This window comes from Bufo bufo, chromosome 6 (genome assembly GCF_905171765.1).
Source record: "Bufo bufo chromosome 6, aBufBuf1.1, whole genome shotgun sequence".
Classification (NCBI taxonomy): Eukaryota; Metazoa; Chordata; class Amphibia; order Anura; family Bufonidae; genus Bufo; species Bufo bufo.
In genome coordinates this window covers 218888302-218908292 of record NC_053394.1, presented here as the reverse complement: position 1 = coordinate 218908292, position 19991 = coordinate 218888302, and the positions used below count along the sequence as shown (strand labels likewise).

Genomic DNA, 19991 nt, shown 5'->3' with positions numbered 1-19991 from the left:
AAAGGGGTTTTCCGGGATTTTTATCTGGAAAGGTCTGGACAGGTCATCAGTATCTTTCCGGTGGGGGTCTGACACCTGGGACCTCTGCAGCTTTCTCTCCGCTTGCCAAGCACAGCGCCCCCACATTGTATAGCGACTGTGCTTGGCATCACAGAAAACCCTTTTAAAACTATTAGTAGATATTTACAGACAGTGTTTCGAATAAGCTATTGCCAGGAAATATATATAGCATGTGTTTTCACAGATATTACCAGTGACAAACCAACAGAGGAAATTACACACAAGGGTTCAGCTTTCATAACTACAAAGTTTTATCAAACTGTGAACTGCCAGAAAAACCTTATTAAGGGCAAGATGTTTAAAGGAACACTAACAAAGCACTGTGTACATAACAAATAAAGTAATGATGACTAAAAACAACACAAACATACCTACCTGAAGTAAATTCTAAACTGAAAACCTTAAACATTTTCTTGGGAGATTGGACCCCACTTCCTTATGACAGTCTCACTAAGAATTATATATGGCTGCAGGAAGCCTACACATGACAAACCAGCAAAAAAACTAAACTGTCTGTCTTGCAGGGTCTAGACCACTGTCAGGGGGAAGGCCAATACCCAAACTGATCCAACCTCCCCCTAAAAATAGCCTAAAACGCACTATTTCAATCTCCATACGTTTGAGTGAACAGATGCATAGTCTATGGTTGCAGAGGATGATTGAACTACAGCATAAGTACATATTGTGCAAATGACAACTATATCAATACATGTCATAGAAAGTTTCAATTCATATATTTGTACAAAAAAAGAGCAAGGATTTAACAAGGTAAAAAAATCTCATTTTATTAAATATAAATCACATGAATATTACAGGTGAGACTCAAAAGGGACAGAACATGGAGACTGGGCCACAAGAGGGCTCTGCAATGTGGAGAATCACAATGGGGGATAATGTGACTATATACAGTCGTGGCCAAAAGTTTTGAGAATGACACAAATATTAGTTTTCACAAAGTTTGCTGCTAAACTGCTTTTAGATCTTTGTTTCAGTTGTTTCTGTGATGTAGTGAAATATAATTACACGCACTTCATACGTTTCAAAGGCTTTTATCGACAATTACATGACATTTATGCAAAGAGTCAGTATTTGCAGTGTTGGCCCTTCTTTTTCAGGACCTCTGCAATTCGACTGGGCATGCTCTCAATCAACTTCTGGGCCAATTCCTGACTGATAGCAACCCATTCTTTCATAATCACTTCTTGGAGTTTGTCAGAATTAGTGGGTTTTTGTTTGTCCACCCGCCTCTTGAGGATTGACCACAAGTTCTCAATGGGATTAAGATCTGGGGAGTTTCCAGGCCATGGACCCAAAATGTCAACGTTTTGGTCCCCGAGCCACTTAGTTATCACTTTTGCCTTATGGCACGGTGCTCCATCGTGCTGGAAAATGCATTGTTCTTCACCAAACTGTTGTTGGATTGTTGGAAGAAGTTGCTGTTGGAGGGTGTTTTGGTACCATTCTTTATTCATGGCTGTGTTTTTGGGCAAAATTGTGAGTGAGCCCACTCCCTTGGATGAGAAGCAACCCCACACATGAATGGTGTCAGGATGCTTTACTGTTGGCATGACACAGGACTGATGGTAGCGCTCACCTTTTCTTCTCCGGACAAGCCTTTATCCAGATGCCCCAAACAATCGGAAAGAGGCTTCATCGGAGAATATGACTTTGCCCCAGTCCTCAGCAGTCCATTCACCACACTTTCTGCAGAAGATCAATCTGTTCCTGATGTTTTTTATCGAGAGAAGTGGCTTCTTTGCTGCCCTTCTTGACACCAGGCCATCTTCCAAAAGTCTTCGCCTCACTGTGCGTGCATATGCGCTCACACCTGCCTGCTGCCATTCCTGAGCAAGCTCTGCACTGGTGGCACTCCGATCCCGCAGCTGAATCCTCTTTAGGAGACCATCCTGGCGCTTGCTGTACTTTCTTGGATGCCCTGAAGCCTTCTTAACAAGAATTGAACCTCTTTTCTTGAAGTTCTTGATGATCCTATAAATTGTTGATTGAGGTGCAATCTTGGTAGCCACAATATCCTTGCCTGTGAAGCCATTTTTATGCAACACAATGATGGCTGCACGCGTTTCTTTGCAGGTCACCATGGTTAACAAAGGAAGAACAATGATTTCAAGCATCACCCTCCTTTTAACATGTCAAGTCTGCCATTTTAACCCAATCAGCCTGACATAATGATCTCCAGCCTTGTGCTCGTCAACATTCTCACCTGAGTTAACAAGACGATTACTGAAATGATCTCAGCAGGTCCTTTAACCACCTCCGGACCGCCTAACGCAGGATCGCGTTCCGGAGGTGGCAGCTCTGCGCAGAGTCACGCATATATGCGTCATCTCGCGATGGCCGAGATTTCCTGTGAACGCGCGCACACAGGCGCGCGCGCTCACAGGAACGGAAGGTAAGAGAGTTGATCTCCACCCTGCCAGCGGCGATCGTTCGCTGGCAGGCTGGAGATGTGTTTTTTTTAACCCCTAACAGGTATATTAGACGCTGTTTTGATAACAGCGTCTAATATACCTGCTACCTGGTCCTCTGGTGGTCCCCTTTGTTTGGATCGACCACCAGAGGATACAGGTAGCTCAGTAAAGTAGCACCAAGCACCACTACACTACACTCCCCCCCCCCGTCACTTATTAACCCCTTATTAGCCCCTGATCACCCCATATAGACTCCCTGATCACCCCCCTGTCATTGATTACCCCCCTGTCATTGATTAACCCCCTGTAAAGCTCCATTCAGACGTCCGCATGATTTTTACGGATCCACTGATAGATGGATCGGATCCGCAAAACGCATCCGGACGTCTGAATGAAGCCTTACACTGGCGTAATCAATGACTGTGGTGATCACCCCATATAGACTCCCTGATCACCCCCCTGTCATTGATTACCCCCCTGTAAAGCTCCATTCAGACGTCCGCATGATTTTTACGGATCCACTGATAGATGGATCGGATCCGCAAAACGCATCCGGACGTCTGAATGAAGCCTTACAGGGGCATGATCAATGACTGTGGTTATCACCCCATATAGACTCCCTGATCACCCCCCTGTCATTGATCACCCCCCCCCTGTCATTGATTACCCCCCTGTAAAGCTCCATTCAGATGTCCGCATGATTTTTACGGATCCACTGATAGATGGATCGGATCCGCAAAACGCATACGGACGTCTGAATGAAGCCTTACAGGGGCGTGATCAATGACTGTGGTGATCACCCCATATAGACTCCCTGATCACCCCCCTGGTCATTGATCACCCCCCCTGTCATTGATCACTCTCTGTAAGGCTCCATTCAGACATTTTTTTGGCCCAAGTTAGCGGAATTATAATTTTTTTTTTCTTACAAAGTCTCATATTCCACTAACTTGTGTCAAAAAATAAAATCTCACATGAACTCACCATACCCCTCACGGAATCCAAATGCGTTAAATTTTTTAGACATTTATATTCCAGACTTCTTCTCACGCTTTAGGGCCCCTAGAATGCCAGGGCAGTATAAATACCCCACATGTGACCCCATTTCGGAAAGAAGACACCCCCAGGTATTCCGTGAGGGGCATATTGAGTCCATGAAAGATTGAAATTTTTGTCCCAAGTTAGCGGAACGGGAGACTTTGTGAGAAAAAAATTAAAAATATCAATTTCCGCTAACTTGTGCCAAAAAAAAAAAAATTCTATGAACTCGCCATGCCCCTCATTGAATACCTTGGGGTGTCTTCTTTCCAAAATGGGGTCACATGTGGGGTATTTATACTGCCCTGGCATTCTAAGGGCCCCAAAGCGTGAGAAGAAGTCTGGTATCCAAATGTCTAAAAATGCCCTCCTAAAAGGAATTTGGGCACCTTTGCGCATCTAGGCTGCAAAAAAGTGTCACACATCTGGTATCGCCGTACTCAGGAGAAGTTGGGGAATGTGTTTTGGGGTGTCATTTTACATATACCCAGGCTGGGTGAGATAAATATCTTGGTCAAATGCCAACTTTGTATAAAAAAAAAAAAATGGGAAAAGTTGTCTTTTGCCAAGATATTTCTCTCACCCAGCATGGGTATATGTAAAATGACACCCCAAAACACATTCCCCAACTTCTCCTGAATACGGTGATGCCACATGTGTGACACTTTTTTGCAGCCTAGGTGGGCAAAGGGGCCCATATTCCAAAGAGCACCTTTAGGATTTCACAGGTCATTTACCTACTTACCACACATTAGGGCCCCTGGAAAATGCCAGGGCAGTATAACTACCCCACAAGTGACCCCATTTTGGAAAGAAGACACCCCAAGGTATTCCGTGAGGGGCATGGCGAGTTCCTAGAATTTTTTATTTTTTGTCACAAGTTAGTGGAAAATGCTGATTTTTTATTTATTTTTTTCATACAAAGTCTCATATTCCACTAACTTGTGACAAAAAATAAAAACTTCCATGAACTCACTATGCCCATCAGCGAATACCTTGGGGTCTCTTCTTTCCAAAATGGGGTCACTTGTGGGGTAGTTATACTGCCCTGGCATTCTAGGGGCCCAAATGTGTGGTAAGGAGTTTGAAATCAAATTCTGTAAAAAATGACCTGTGAAATCCGAAAAGTGCTCTTTGGAATATGGGCCCCTTTGCCCACCTAGGCTGCAAAAAAGTGTCACACATCTGGTATCTCCGTACTCAGGAGAAGTTGGGGAATGTGTTTTGGGGTGTCATTTTACATATACCCATGCTGGGTGAGAGAAATATCTTGGCAAAAGACAACTTTTCCCATTTTTTTATACAAAGTTGGCATTTGACCAAGATATTTATCTCACCCAGCATGGGTATATGTAAAAAGACACCCCAAAACACATTCCTCAACTTCTCCTGAATACAGAGATACCAGATGTGTGACACTTTTTTGCAGCCTAGGTGGGCAAAGGGGCCCATATTCCAAAGAGCACCTTTCGGATTTCACTCGTCATTTTTTACAGAATTTGATTTCAAACTCCTTACCACACATTTGGGCCCCTAGAATGCCAGGGCAGTATAACTACCCCACAAGTGACCCCATTTTGGAAAGAAGAGACCCCAAGGTATTCGCTGATGGGCATAGTGAGTTCATAGAACTTTTTATTTTTTGTCACAAGTTAGTGGAATATGAGACTTTGTAAGAAAAAAAAAAAAAAAAAAAAAATAATCATTTTCCGCTAACTTGTGACAAAAAATAAAAAGTTCTATGAACTCACTATGCCCATCAGCGAATACCTTAGGGTGTGTACTTTCCTAAATGGGGTCATTTGTGGAGTGTTTGTACTGTCTGGGCATTGTAGAACCTCAGGAAACATGACAGGTGCTCAGAAAGTCAGAGCTGCTTCAAAAAGCGGAAATTCACATTTTTGTACCATAGTTTGTAAACGCTATAACTTTTACCCAAACCATTTTTTTTTACCCAAACATTTTTTTTTTATCAAAGACATGTAGAACAATAAATTTAGAGCAAAAGTTATATATGGATGTAGTTTTTTTTGCAAAATTTTACAACTGAAAGTGAAAAATGTCATTTTTTTGCAAGAAAATTGTTAAATTTCGATTAATAACAAAAAAAGTAAAAATGTCAGCAGCAATGAAATACCACCAAATGAAAGCTCTATTAGTGAGAAGAAAAGGAGGTAAAATTCATTTGGGTGGTAAGTTGCATGACCGAGCAATAAATGGTGAAAGTAGTGTAGGTCAGAAGTGTAAAAAGTGGCCTGGTCTTTCAGGGTGTTTAAGCACTGGGGGCTGAAGTGGTTAATGACAGCAATGACATGCAGTGGAAAGTTTTTTTGGGGATTAAGTTAATTTTCATTGCAAAGAAGGACTATGCAATTCATCTGATCACTCTTCATAACATTCTGGAGTATATGCAAATTGCTATTATTATAACTTAAGCAGCAACTTTTCCAATTTCCAATATTTATCTAATTCTCAAAACTTTTGGCCACGACTGTACAGCAGGTAACAGACAATTAACAGAAGCTGTGAATATTGGAGTAGTTGCGGGTGCAATTGCTGTCCCCTAGTGTTGAACAACTACCTAGCTCTAATTCACAGCGTCCAAGCAATGGATGCTGTAGGGTATAATTGGACAGTGCAATACTACTCATAAAGATGGCATATAACAATAACTGTAAATCACTAGTCCCACCCTAATCCAGATACCATGTTACCTACCCATGTTGCTGCTGAAAAATGGTAGTATTGCACTGTCCAATTATACCCTACAGCATCCATTGCTTGGACGCTGTGAATAAGAGCTAGGTAGTTGTTCAACACTAGGGGACAGCAATTGCACCCGCAACTACTCCAATATTCACAGCTTCTGTTAATTGTCTGTTACCTGCTGTATATGGTCACATTATCCTCCATTGTGATTCTCCACATTGCAGAGCCCTCTTGTGGCCCAATCTCCATGTTCTGTCCCTTTTGAGTCTCACCTGTAATATTCATGTGATTTATATTTAATAAAATGAGATTTTTTTACCTTGTTAAATCCTTGCTCTTTTTTTGTACAAGTTGCAGTAAGTTGGGGAGTGAGGTTCGGTTTTTGGGTTATTGTAGGCTCTATCAATTCATATATTTGTATAAACAAGGCATTCTGATGCGCAAATGTGACATTTATACAAAGATAGGTAGTGCTACATAGTTGCCTCAGTGACCTGTATTAGTCTACCAGGCCTACAGGCTTGTCCTTTTATAAGACAAGGAGAGTATTAGGGGGAAGTTTTTAAGTATTTGCATTACTAATTAAACATTTATTTTTATTTTTATAAAATGTTCCTTAAAGTTCTTACTTGTAGTTCTCTATGAACTGTGCAAAGGCTTCTGTTCTGCCAGACAATGGGACAATAATGTTCACAATAGTCCTGGAAATGTCCTGCGTTTCCACTTTGACTTTCATGAGTGGGCCAAAGGGTCGGAATAAAGTGATGTGATGGTAGCTCCTAGATTCGGCTTTTTTGTAGAACAGCTCATAATGAGATCCTTTATCCCTTTCAGTTCGATAATAACCTAATAATAATAATAATAATAATAGAAAGAAAAAAATTCAACATTTGTTTAAAATTCTATTAATTCTGCATCAACTGGACCTTGTAGGTGCTAGGAAATATTCTGGCTCATCAACGAGGTCATAAAATAGTTTATTACACTCCTTTGTAAGGGTAAAGGAAAAACTGCACTGATGCCTCTAATAGACCCCAACACAGTCTAAGCGAATAGTGTGGGTGGGCGCAGCTCACCTCCTAGAACTTACCACCCCACTTCATCCTGATGTATCAGCTTGGAAGAAAGATGGGACAATACAGGCTAGATACGAGTTGTAATCAGACCTGAACATCATCCAGGATGTATGTTCCAGCATACATAGGATTATTCTCAACTGAGGTTTGAATAAACTCATTATGGAAGAGGGAAAAATGACTCCTATAACGCTATACCCCTTCATATAGTCATCTGTAGGAGAATAACTGTCAGCCCTGAGCCACGGTTCCAACTGGCTTAGAGAGAACCCTGACATATGCTAAACTTGCAGATATATTTGATTCTGGTCACAAAAGAATGTAAGGTTAAAGCGGTTGTCTCACTTTAACAAATAGCATTTATCATGTAAAAGAAGTTAATACAAGGCACTTACTAATGTATTGTGATTGTCCATATTGCTTCCTTCATTTTTCCATCATTCATTTTGCTTGTACAATATAGGAAAAAGCACTAGCCTATGCTCGCTACCATGGTTCCGGCCGGTGTTTTTTTCCTATAGCATGCAAGCATGATCACCGCTGATGGATTACAGGGTGGTCGTAACCATGGATACGAGAACTGTATAATGTGATGGAAAAATGAATCAAGCCAGCAAAGGAGGCAATATGGACAATCACAATACATTAGTAAGTGCCTGGTATTAACTTTCTCTACCTGATAAATGCCATCGAGACAACCCCTTTAAGGGGGAAATCACCAGCACTGAACCATACCGCACTGCCTTAGCAATTAAAAGCCAACTGCCATCAGCCAAGTGATTTTTCCTTGGAAAAGCTTTGGCGCAGCTGACACAGGGACTCTGCAAGTAAACCTGGTCCAACCATGGGGAAGTTTGTAAGGAGAGAACCCGATCTTGCATGGTATTGTATACGCTGCTAGGATAGCTCATATACTTCATGCATGCAGTATATATATATAAACATATGAACACTATAGTATGACTTCCTCCGTGTAATAAGCCATTGTTATATTCAGAAACTCAGAACTCCTTTTCTGGGCCAAAGGTATCCTACTGCAGTCATATCCTCTGCTCAGCGGTCTGCTACGCTGGGCTTCCGATTCCCTGCACTAGGAGAGACCTGGATCAATCTGTTGTCCACATTGTCGGCATGAACATCAGCAGCCCGAATCCCTGCATAGGCTACAGGAGAGTCTATCTACTGAGCAACGGTTGGTGCTTACAAGTCTATAGCTGAGGTCAGCTGCTTGCAGCAGACCTGGCCCTTTCTCCCTGTCTACTGGTCTGGTTATGGACCAAGGCATTGCCAGCTGGACTAGCACCTCTGCGCTGGTAGGAGGACAGGAAGGGCAAACTGTTGTAGCAGGTCCATACAGTTAGCAATACTCTGCAGTGTGCAGACACAATATAAGGAGAAGTAGCAAGGGGACGTTTGTTTTTTCACAGCAATTCCTCGCCTCTTCCGGTCCTGCTCCTTGCATACAACCCCAACATAATCCAATTGATTTACTTGAAAACATTCTCCTTCTCAAGATAGTGATGCATAAAAGAACTGAACATACCTTCCACAAAGTCAGATTCACTGAATAAAACTTTTTCCGATCCTCTGTTCTCTTGTTCTTCATCGTCCTCAGGATTATTTATGACTTCCAGGCCAGCCTCTATAACTTCAACCAATTCATCTCTCCTGTCCTTTCTAATGGGCTTTTCCTCTGGGTGGCGTGTTAGCCCCATCTCAAGCTGGTAAACCTTCATGGAATTAAAACTTTCAAAGGGCACAACTGCATATTCACTGGGAAGTTTAGCACCCACAACGACTTCTGCCTTATCAATCTGTGAATGTAAAAACTCAAGGAGGTCATTAGGGGGTTGCTCTTTGGTACCTTGGTGCCCAGCACCATTGCCAGCAGATTGTTTTTTCTCATGTGCCAATCTCAGCTTCTCACTCATTTCCTGAAGTTCCTGCTTGAGTTGGGCAATCTGTCTTTTTAGGCTTGTTGCTCGACTTTTGTAGTGCTCCTCCTGTTCCTGAAGAAGAGCCTGGTAGTACTCCTTGCTATAGATCTCTCCAGCAATCCCAGGAAGAGAGCCATTTCCCTCAGGAGTAGGGGCACATTCTAATAGATATGTGAGAAGCATTAAGCTGAAAACCAAGGCAAGTCCTACAAATAACCATCGGGTTCTGCCTTGGAGATACACCCCTCTCCTGGGCATTCTCTTGAAAATCTGTATTTTTCTTGTGCATGAAGACGATTTAGATAATCATTCAAAAAAGTTTGTTCTTTCTGTCTAAACTTTCTTGTCTCACATCACTAAAACAAAAATAACCTCTCATCAAGACAGGACCACATGTCTGTTCAGTCTGCCATCTCCATGAAAACCAGGGATATAAACCGCAACTTGCTGAAGAACAGGTCAAAAACTGTACAATGTTGATTCAGGGGATATTAATGCTCCAGCCTATCTGAATGTTAAGGGGTCATTTTCTTGAACCTGAAAGAGAAAAGGTGTCAAAATTAAAGTGCACACTATCCTAATTCATTTATTATATAAAAGATGGATATGCATTCAAAATATGAATGTTAAATTCAGATTAGTGCTTAATTAAATCACAAAAAAGTCACTAAAAACAAGTTCTTATTTCACTTCAGCAAATGGCATTATCCTGTAGAGAAACTTAATATAAGGCACTTACTAATGAATTGTAATTGTCCATATTGCCTCCTTTGCCGTCTTGATTCCTTGTTCCATCACAGTATACACTGCATGTATCCAGGGGTTAGGACTACCCTGCAATCCAGCAGCAGTGGCCGTACTTGCATACTATAGGAAAAATTGCAGGCCTATGCACAGTACTACAGTCTGTTACCAGAGAGGCCAGCGCTGCTGGATTTCAGGGTAGTCATAATCTAGGAAACGAGCAGTGTATACTGTGATGGAAAAATGGATCGAGCAAGCAAAAGGAGGCAATGAAGACTATAAACAGTCACAATACATTAATATGTGCCTTGTATTAAGTTTTTCTACATGATAAATGCCATTTGCTGAAATGAGAAAACTTTTAAGTCAAGAACACCATTCAAATACACAATCATCATGGAATGCAGGCAGACATAAAAGTTATACGAGAAATCATTTTTGTGAGTTGAACATATCGAAAGGGTTATCCAATTCTTTGTAACTGATGACTTATACTCTGGATCGGTCATCAGTATCCGATCAATGGGGGTACAACACTTGGGACCCCCTCCGATCAGCTGTTTAAGAAGTCCCTGGAGCTTACATTCATGGTGCTAAGCTGTGCTGAGGCCACGTGACTGATGGTCATGACGTTTGTGGCCTAGGATAAGCAGTGAGAAGGCTGCAGTGCTCACATGAAAAAAAAATTTAAAAAAAATATTTTTTATTTAAGACTTGTGGATTTTGCTGTGGATCCACAGGTAATCCACGGGGAAACTCAATGGGAAAAATCTACAACAAACCAACCTTTCCTCAGCAGAAACTGACATGTGGTTTTCAAAATCCGCATTGCAGGTCTGTTTACCTAGAAAATATCTCCAACGTGTAGATGAGATTTTTAAAGCCTATGTACACCTTCAAGGACAATTTTTGTTATGAAGGCATTTTACTCATTTTGGGCTAAACCTCATTTTTTCAATTGGTCTTTATTAACAATATTGAGCCGTTCTGTCACAAAGGGTTAACAGTTTTTCGAGCTGTGTAGATGGCACGCTCACTTTGTGCAGGTCATCTAATAACCCCAATCTGTAAATTACTAAAAGGTCATAAACACTTATTTAAGCCACGTTCTTATCAGTAAGATAAGAATTGAGCTATAATGACTGTTTATAAGAGAGCAGAGGGAAAATACAGATCCTGCTAGTAGATAATGATCTGAATAATGAGTAAAATAATAAAATAAAAAATTGCCACCAAAGGTGTACATACGCTGTGGATTTGCCACATTCAAAACCGCTCCTAATACACAACTTGTACATGTGGACTAATCCTTTCTATTGCAGAAAATTCCCAACTAGAACACCAATCACTTAGACCATATACGATCGTAAATGTAAAGAGTGAAGTGAAATAGAAAACTTTTTTTTTTTGCCAGTAAAAATAGATCTTTCATTTTAATGACATATTATGTTACGGATTTTTAGTCTTTCCCCAAATGATATTTACAGCAACTGTCCAGAATATAAAGTCTATAAGCCCAAAAGATCTCAACATGTTCCTAAGACTAGTCTTGCCATAAATAGGACACCCTTAAAAAGTAGAAATGATATTGTTACACCACACGCTCCAAAGCTACATTCGGGCCATTTTACTCGCTGTCTCCACAGATGCCTGGGCTGGCACTAGAACGGCACTTCCTGAAAATCATAGGCAGACAAGCAATACTCAAATGTATGAAAACCCTACGGAAGAAAAATTCACTTCACTAGAAGTCCAGAAAAAGAAAGGCACAACATTTGTAATACGTATTGAAGTGTCTGAACAGTGTTTAGTAAAGACTGTGCAAATCTAAACTAATTTGTGAGTAAATCATTAGGGTTTATTGCCTCATTTACAGAGGTTATTAATTTTGATACAATAGAAACATAGGGGGGAATTTATCATCCCCATGCCACTTTTCTGGTGTAAAAAAGTCGCAAACCAAGTATTTGAAACATTTTAATGCCAATGTCAAAATATGTCTTAAGTGCCATTTTTATGCTGCCCTTACCACTTTCCGAAAAGGGGGCGCAGCGAGGTCGGGGAGGGAGCGGGGCCAGCGGCCAGGCACACTTATCTTCATTTACGCTAGTTTTCTAGAGTAAATGAAGACTGAGAAATCTTCAATGAACCTCAGAGCTGCTGTAGATTTCTGTTTAGGTGCGCAGACTGCGCTTAATTTATGATGAGGCCTGTGTAGGGGATATCATATAAGCTAGTCTATGATAAATTACCTCTATATTTGCTTTCTTTTGGAACCTACAACAGTGAACAAAAGACAGTTAGGGGCAAAAAAGCCTGTTTTTAAATTATAATTTTTTTTTACTGGTGTCTTTCTGAGAAACAGACATAAAAAATTGCCCCCTTTAATTGTATGGGGGCTGTCAGTCCGTGAAAACTTACATATAGGATATGTCATTTATTGACGTCCTTTATTCAGCGGCTGTCAAAAAAGCAACCATGTGAATAACCCCATAAACTTCCGTTGTTCTTAAGAGATGTGTGACGACCATTACAAAAAATAGCAGTCACGTGTCCCTTTTTCGTGTGAATGTAGCCTTAAAAGCATAACACTACTTTTCCCAGAATGTAAACTAAAGGCATGAAGGCAAACTGGTGTAAAGCATAACTGTCTTAGTTGCCCTTAGTTACACCTACAGTGCCTACACCTACAGTTGCAAAAGTATTCACCCCCCCCCCTTGACTTTTTTGGGATTTTGTTACATTACAGCCTTAAGTTCAATGTTTTGTTAATCTGAATTTTATGTGATGGATCAGAACACAATAGTCTAAGTTAGTGAAGTGAAATGAGAAAAATATATAAATAGAATAAATAGAAAACAGAAAATTGGCATGTGCGCATGTATTCACCCCCTTTGTTAGGAAGCCCATACAAAAGCTCCGATGCAACCAATTACCTTCAGAAGTCACATAATTAGTGAAATGATGTCCACCTGTGTGCAATCTAAGTGTCACATGATCTGTCATTACATATACACACCTTTTTTTGAAAGGCCCCAGAGGCTGCAACACCTAAGCAAGAGGCATCACTAACCAAACACTGCCATGAAGACCAAGGAACTCTCCAAACAAGTAAGGGACAATGTTGAGAAGTACAAATCAGGGTTAGGTTATAAAAAAAATATCAAAAGCACCATCAAATCTATCATAACCAAATAGGAAAGAACATGGCACAAGAGCAAACCTGCCAAGAGACGGCCACCCACCAAAAAACTTACAGACCGGGCAAGGAGGGCATTAATCAGAGAGGCAGCACAGAGACCTACGTTAACCCTGGAGGAGCTGCAGAGTTCCAAAGCAGAGACTGGAGCCATACGCTCCATAGAGTTGGGCTTTATGGCAGAGTGGTCAGAAGAAAGCCATTACTTTCAGCTAAAATCAAAAAGGCACATTTTGAATTTGCGAAAAAAGGCATGTGGGAGACTCCCAAAATGTATGGAGGAAGGTGCTCTGGTCTGATTAGACTAAAATGTAACTTTTCGGCCAAAGAAAACGCTATGTCTGCCGCAAACCCAACACATCACATCACCCAAAGAACACCATCCCCACTGTGAAACATGGTGGTGGCAGCATCATGCTGTGGGGATGTTTTTTAGCAGCCGGGACTGAGAAACTGCTCAGAGTTGAGGTAAAGATGGATGGTGTTAAATACAGGGATATTCTTCAGCAAAACCTGTACACTGTGTTAGTGATTTGAGGCTAGGACGGAGGTTCACCTTCCAGCAGGACAATGACCCCAAACACACTTCTAAAGCAACACTTGAGTGGTTTAAGGGGAAACATGAAAATGTGTTGAAATGGCCTAGTCAAAGCCCAGATCTCAATCCAATAGAAAATCTATGGTCAGACTTAAAGATTGCTGTTCACAAGCGCAAACCATCCAACTTGAAGGAGCTGAAGCAGTTTTGCTAGGAGGAATGGGCAAAAATCCCAGTGGTAAGATGTGGCAAGCTCATAAAGACTTATTTAGGGTCCATTCACACGTCCGTTGTATCTTTCCTGATCTGTTCCGTTTTTTGCGGAACAGATCTGGACCAGATCTGGACCAGATCTGGACCCATTCATTTTCAATGGATCCTGAAAAAAAATCGGACAGCTCAATGTCAGATTTTTTTTTTCAGGACCCATTGAAAATGAATGGGTCCAGATCTGTTCCGCAAAAAACTGAACAGATCAGGAAAGAAACAACGGACGTGTGAATGGACCCTTAAAGTGACTTGGAGCTGTGATTGCTGCAAAAGTACAAAGTATTGGGGAGGGGGGGGGGGGGAACAGTTATGCACATTGACTTTTTCTGTCAGAGGGCATGTCGGGATCTTTTTTTGATCCCTATGTTGTGCTGTATATTTGAGTATAATGCAGACACATCAAGTGTTAGCCATTGGTATGTATCTTTACATTCAAAGCCTTTCAAGAGGTTAATTAAAGTAGTGAAGTCCTTAAGGTAGGAGTAAAGGTTTAGAACGTGTTTTTGCAGTAATATGTGAATGTAGTGGGAGAGGTTACAGATGGGAGAGGAGATAAATGTCATAACTACATACGGCAGCAATCACAATTTAGTCCGAAATGTCTTATCCCAACACTGGCACATCCTATAGAAAGATCCAATACTAGGAAGGATCCTGCCAGCCAGGGACACAATTAACCTTAGACGAGCAAAAACCGTTAAAAATCTCCTCGCACAAAGTAGACTCAAGACAACAGACAAAGAAACAAACAACGGACCATACATCACTTAAAATGAAACCTGGGAGCTTCAAATGTCACCAACCAAGATGTACATGTTGTCACACTTTGTGCGAATCCATCACCTTTCAGAACAAACGTAGTGGTGAATCTTTTGGGATCAAAGACCATCTTGACTGTGCCTCTAATAATTTTATCTATTTATTGGAGTGCCCATGTGGTCCCCAGTATGTGGGCTGCTGCACCATCCAGCCCCTACGGAACAGGCTGAACAAACATAGGTCTAATGTGAAGAAGAAGAAGTTTTGACTACATAGTGTTTCCCGCCATGCCGCCGATCATCACGAAGACTCCTTTCAAGATCATACCCATTGAAAAAAATCCCAAACTCTCACCGTAACAAATCTCAGATTATAAAACGACGGGAGATGTTCTGGATTTTTAAACTCAATACCCTGAATCCATATGGCCTAAACAAAGTCTTTGAGTTCAATCTATTAAACGGACAATGTGTATTCACATTTCTCTCACATAGTTGCGTATATTGCTAATTTCATTTCATTCATAATGCCACCTGAGATACTTTGACGTGGTGCGCGGGCTCCGGTATGTCGTTCATATAAGGATATATTGGCTAAAGTCTCTTAACATCAGTGTGAGGGTTTAGTCAGATTTTGTTGATTGCATCCACCACCGTAGTGCACCTATTAGTGTAAAAGTTTATTTCATTAGCGTAATGGTACAACAAGCCTTCTGACTGCCCTTTGGTGCCTGAAAGATTACCATAATAATAAAAATGTTGATATCTGGGGAACTTTGCTACGTACAAAGATGACTAAGCCATTGATCAGATATGCCTACTTTAATAAGTTTGATCATGCTGACAGAGGTTCAAAAAAGTAAAATGCGTTAGACATTCACAGTTATTCCCTTTCATGGCAGCTACAGGTGCAGTACTGAGCTTTAATGGAAGAAGACCTCTGCTCTACATAGTTGTCAATAACCTTCTGCCCTTCCTAGTCACATACTATCTGTCTCGATCTACAGGGGTAACAACTACTCCAAAAAGTATTCACATAGCCTGGAGAAATTTTAAGGGCATTGTCATTTGATATTCAAGCTTCATTTTTTTAGACATTCAACAGAGAAATAAAATATTCCTATATACACTGTGGTCACAATGATTAGGCAAGTTGCATTTACAAATAAACATTTCTGACGTTTAAATATTTTTTTATAAAAAATAAAATCTGTGATCAATACAGTCTCTCCCTTTCCTGTAACAGTCATAATCCTTCCATCCATGGAGTCTGTCAGTTTCTTAATCTGTTGACTATCAACTTTTTGTGCAGCAACAATCACAGCCTGCCAGACACTAATCAGAGAGGTGTACTGTTTCCCTTCACCGTTTAAGAAGGGCCCGCAAGTTCGCAATAGTGTTTAGGTCAGGAAGGGGGCCCCATGTCATTATTCTTTCATGTTTAAGGCCTTTACTGGCTAGCCATGCAGTGGAGAACTTCGATGCATACAATACAGTATTGTCCTGCATAAAAATCACGGTTTTCTTGAAAAATGATGACTTTTTCCTGTACCACTCCTTTAAGAAAGTGTCTTCTGAAAACTGGCAGTAGGTTTGGGAGTGGATTTTGAGTCAATTTTCAACACGAAAAGGTCCAACTAGCTCATCTTTAATAATACCAGCCCATCTTGCTGGAGTCTGAGTCAAAGTGGAGCTCTGTGCCATTACGGATCCAGCCATGGGCCCATCCATCTGGTCCATCAAGGGTCATTCTCCTGTCATCAGTCTATAAAGCCTCAGAAAAATCAGTCTTCAGATATTTCTTTGCCCAGTGTTGACATTTTAACTTATGTGTCTTGTTCAGTGGTGGTCAGATTTCAGGCTTCCTCACCTTGGCCTGGTCTCTGAGCACTGAACACCTTGTACTACCGGACACCCCAGGGAGGTCGGAATATGACAGCACTGGAGAATAAAGGGTTCCTGGTGGATTCACCCATCATTCTTCTCAAATCATTGGCAGTTAATTTGCGTCTTTTTTTTCTCAACACGTTTCTTGCGACCCTGTTGACTATTTGCAACAAAACATTTGATGGTTCTGTGATCACTCCCCAATATCTTAGAAATTTCAAGCGTGCTGCAGCCCTCTGAATCTCTTAACAATTTTCAACTTTTCAGAATCAGTAAAATCTCATTTTGGCTCATTTTGCCAGAGGAAAACAATAATTATGCACACCTTTTAATATAAGGTCTTGATTTCCTTAGGCCACATTCTCCTCATTACACAAATTCACATCACGTGATAGGCTTCAACCCAATAAGGATTCGGGTTTATAGAGCTTGGAGTTGGAAAAGGTGCATACAAATGAAGGCACGGTCAAAATCCTCCCTTGTCTAATAGTTGTGCACACAGTGTAATTGTAGCCTACACTCGACCTCACCTCATTGTACAGTAAGGCTCTGTACATTTGCAATACGGCTCCATGCAGAATTGGATTCCATTGCCCATTGTTTGGAACAGGCATTACTGATCGCACAGCATAATACGGCCGTGTGCATGATAAAAGCAGCACTGGATATAGTGTAGGGCAGGGGTGGGGAACCTCCGGCCCGAGGGCCGTATGCGGCCCACGGTATCATTTCATGTGGCCCCCGGCCCCCTGCCAGAACATAATGTGAAAATGCTTATGACCCCTTCCATTATGGAAGCTGTCATTAGCATACGGGAGGCACAGGAAGGTGAGAACAGCACTGCACTGGCTGTCCTCACCTTCCCTGGTCTTCTTTCAGCCCCACACTGTGTCCTGACACATCCAGCGTCAGGACGCAGTGCACGTAGACGTGCACTATGACCTGACGCTGTGCGGTGTGAGGTGACAATATAGTGCGGCAGGAAGAAGAACAGGGAGGGTAAGTGAATCTGCCAAGAGGCAGCGCCGTACGGAGCTGGAGAGGTAAGTTTATTTGTTTATCTTAAATACAGTATCTGATCTGATGTCTGATTGGGGCTGATCTGAGGCTAAAGGAGGGTGGGGAGGGTCTGATGGGGGTCTGATCTGAGGCTTGGGAGGGTCTGATCTGAGGCTGGGGGTGTCTGATCTGAGGCTGGGGTTTGATAGGGGTCTGATCTGAGACTAGGGGGGCTGATGGGGGCTGATCTGAGGCTGGGGAGGGTCTGATGGGGGCTGATCTGAGGCTAGGGAGGGTATTATGAAGGTCTGATCTGAGGCTGGGGGGTCTTATAGGGGCTGATCTGACCCTGGGGGGTCTGATGGGGGCTGATCTGAGGCTGGGCGTCTGATCCGGGTCTGGTCTGAGGCTGGGGGTCTGATGGGAGTCTGATCTGAAGCTAGGAAGGGTCTGATTGGGGTCTAATCTGAGGCTTAGAGGTCTGATGGGAGTCTGATCTGAGGCTGATGTAGGCCTGGGGGGTCTGATAGGAGGCTGATTTCAGGCTGATGGAGGTGGGGGCAGATATTTTGCTGAGAAAGGGACAAAAGGCAGGGACAGTTGCGAAGAAAGAGGCAGGGAGAGTGAAAGCTGGGTGAACCCCTCTCTGGACCCCCTGGGTTTAGCTTCCTGCCATTAATGTCAAATAAGTAACATTCTGAACTTAAAAATTAGACTGCTATGTGTGGTCAATATGGCGCCTGTATTGTATGTAATATACTGTATATATATAGTGCAGGCGCTATTTTGTGCTGCAAAAATACAGCCCTCTAGATTATTTTAATTGAAGTGCAATTTCTGTAACTTATCCCTAAGTCAATTATATGTTTGACCAAATACAGCAGTAAAAAATTTTTATTGAGAATTTTGTATGGCCCCCGAATGATGTTACAAATATCCAAATGGCCCTTGGCAGCAAAATGGTTCCCCACCGCTGGTGTAGGGCATGCCAAATTAGACACTTTATTATGTTATGCCCTGTATCAGTATCTGGGACACAGCAAAGAAGCAACGATTCTAGTACAGATCAGCATCACCGCCATGCCAGATACGGCTGCACTTGTTTCATATAGAGATCTCATGCATGGATGCAGGATCAGAAATAAGTTGAATTGACAAGACAGATGCCTGATTATTGCCAAATTAAGCCCGGCGGTAAACAATAACTTTAATAAAACCAGTTTCCCATTGTAATTATTCATTATAGAATCCTTCGGTGCTTGCTTACATATGCCTGTCATATAAACAGTTTAGAATAAACCAATACTGCAACCACCCACCTGGGCGAGGGCTCCTAACCAAGTGTCAAGTTCTAAAGGTTAAGGACAATGTTGCACTTTGCAATTTTTTTTTATTGTTCTTTTGCTTATTAAGTGGAAGATTAAAGGGAATCTGTCAGCAGCGACCTCTCTATCCAGTTGTTTGCATAGACACATAGCTGTGATTCACCCGATTTGTTGATCGGAGGCTCCGTTCCCGAGTTGCGATACTTTTTCTTAATATGCAAACTAGGCATTTGGTGCAAAGAGGGCATCACCATGGCTCTAGCTGCACCGAAGCTCCGCTGCTTTCTGTGACCAGTCCCTCCCTGGCTGCTTTCCCACAGCCTGGCTCTGTCAATCAAAGCAGCCAAGGAAGGACTGGCCACAGAAAGGAGTGGAGGTTTGGTGCAACAAGAGCAACAAATCCCGAAACGGCTAATATGCATATTAAGAAAAAATATCAACACTAAGGAATGGAGCCTCCGAGCGTTTTAATCAGGTGATCCTCAGCTATGTGTCTATGCAAACATTTTGATAGGGAGATTGCTGCTGATTGCAAGCAGCTTTGTGCAACTCCTTTATCTGCTTTTCACATCTTGGTGTTAGAGATGGCAGCAGGGAGGGGAGGAGGACGTACACGGCACACGAGAAAATCTTCAGGGGGGGGGGGGGGGGGAGATTACACAAGCTGTACTCTCTCAGAATAGATGGGGAGACAAGTATACACAGTGATCTACAGGTAGAGAAGGCGAATCAAACCTCTTTGTAGAGCGAGCGGCGAGAACCCGGCAGACTGTAGGGGAAATAACACTCCTCAGCCACCGCAACTGTGAATGCAAGGAAGAAATCATCCCTCTTGAGATGCAGAAGTCAGTGCATGAATGCGGTTGTGCCAATATACGAGAGCACTTCCTGAGCATACAGTTTAGGAGGGATTCGAAAGAAAAAAAAAATAGACGTGCTCCATTTAATTTATATGGCCACTTACCTACTGCATGTCTGCTATGCCTTCCCAAGGGCTGCGTCTGCTATTGCCGCTAAGTGGG

The 19991-nt window shown here is 42.0% G+C and overlaps 1 protein-coding gene across 2 annotated transcripts in view; it reads right to left on the bottom strand.

Annotated features, from left to right (window-relative positions):
• CSGALNACT2 (chondroitin sulfate N-acetylgalactosaminyltransferase 2) overlaps positions 1 to 19991 on the bottom strand; it is a 99415-nt gene that overhangs the window by 26032 nt on the left and 53392 nt on the right. For both annotated transcript variants that reach the window (XM_040436036.1, XM_040436037.1), the window contains 2 exons: positions 8856 to 9786; positions 6866 to 7082 (listed from right to left, as the gene is read on the bottom strand). In XM_040436036.1, coding sequence (XP_040291970.1) covers positions 6866 to 7082; positions 8856 to 9507 — 869 coding nt within the window. In that variant the 5' untranslated portion in view covers positions 9508 to 9786. The remainder of the gene's footprint in view (positions 1 to 6865; positions 7083 to 8855; positions 9787 to 19991) is intronic.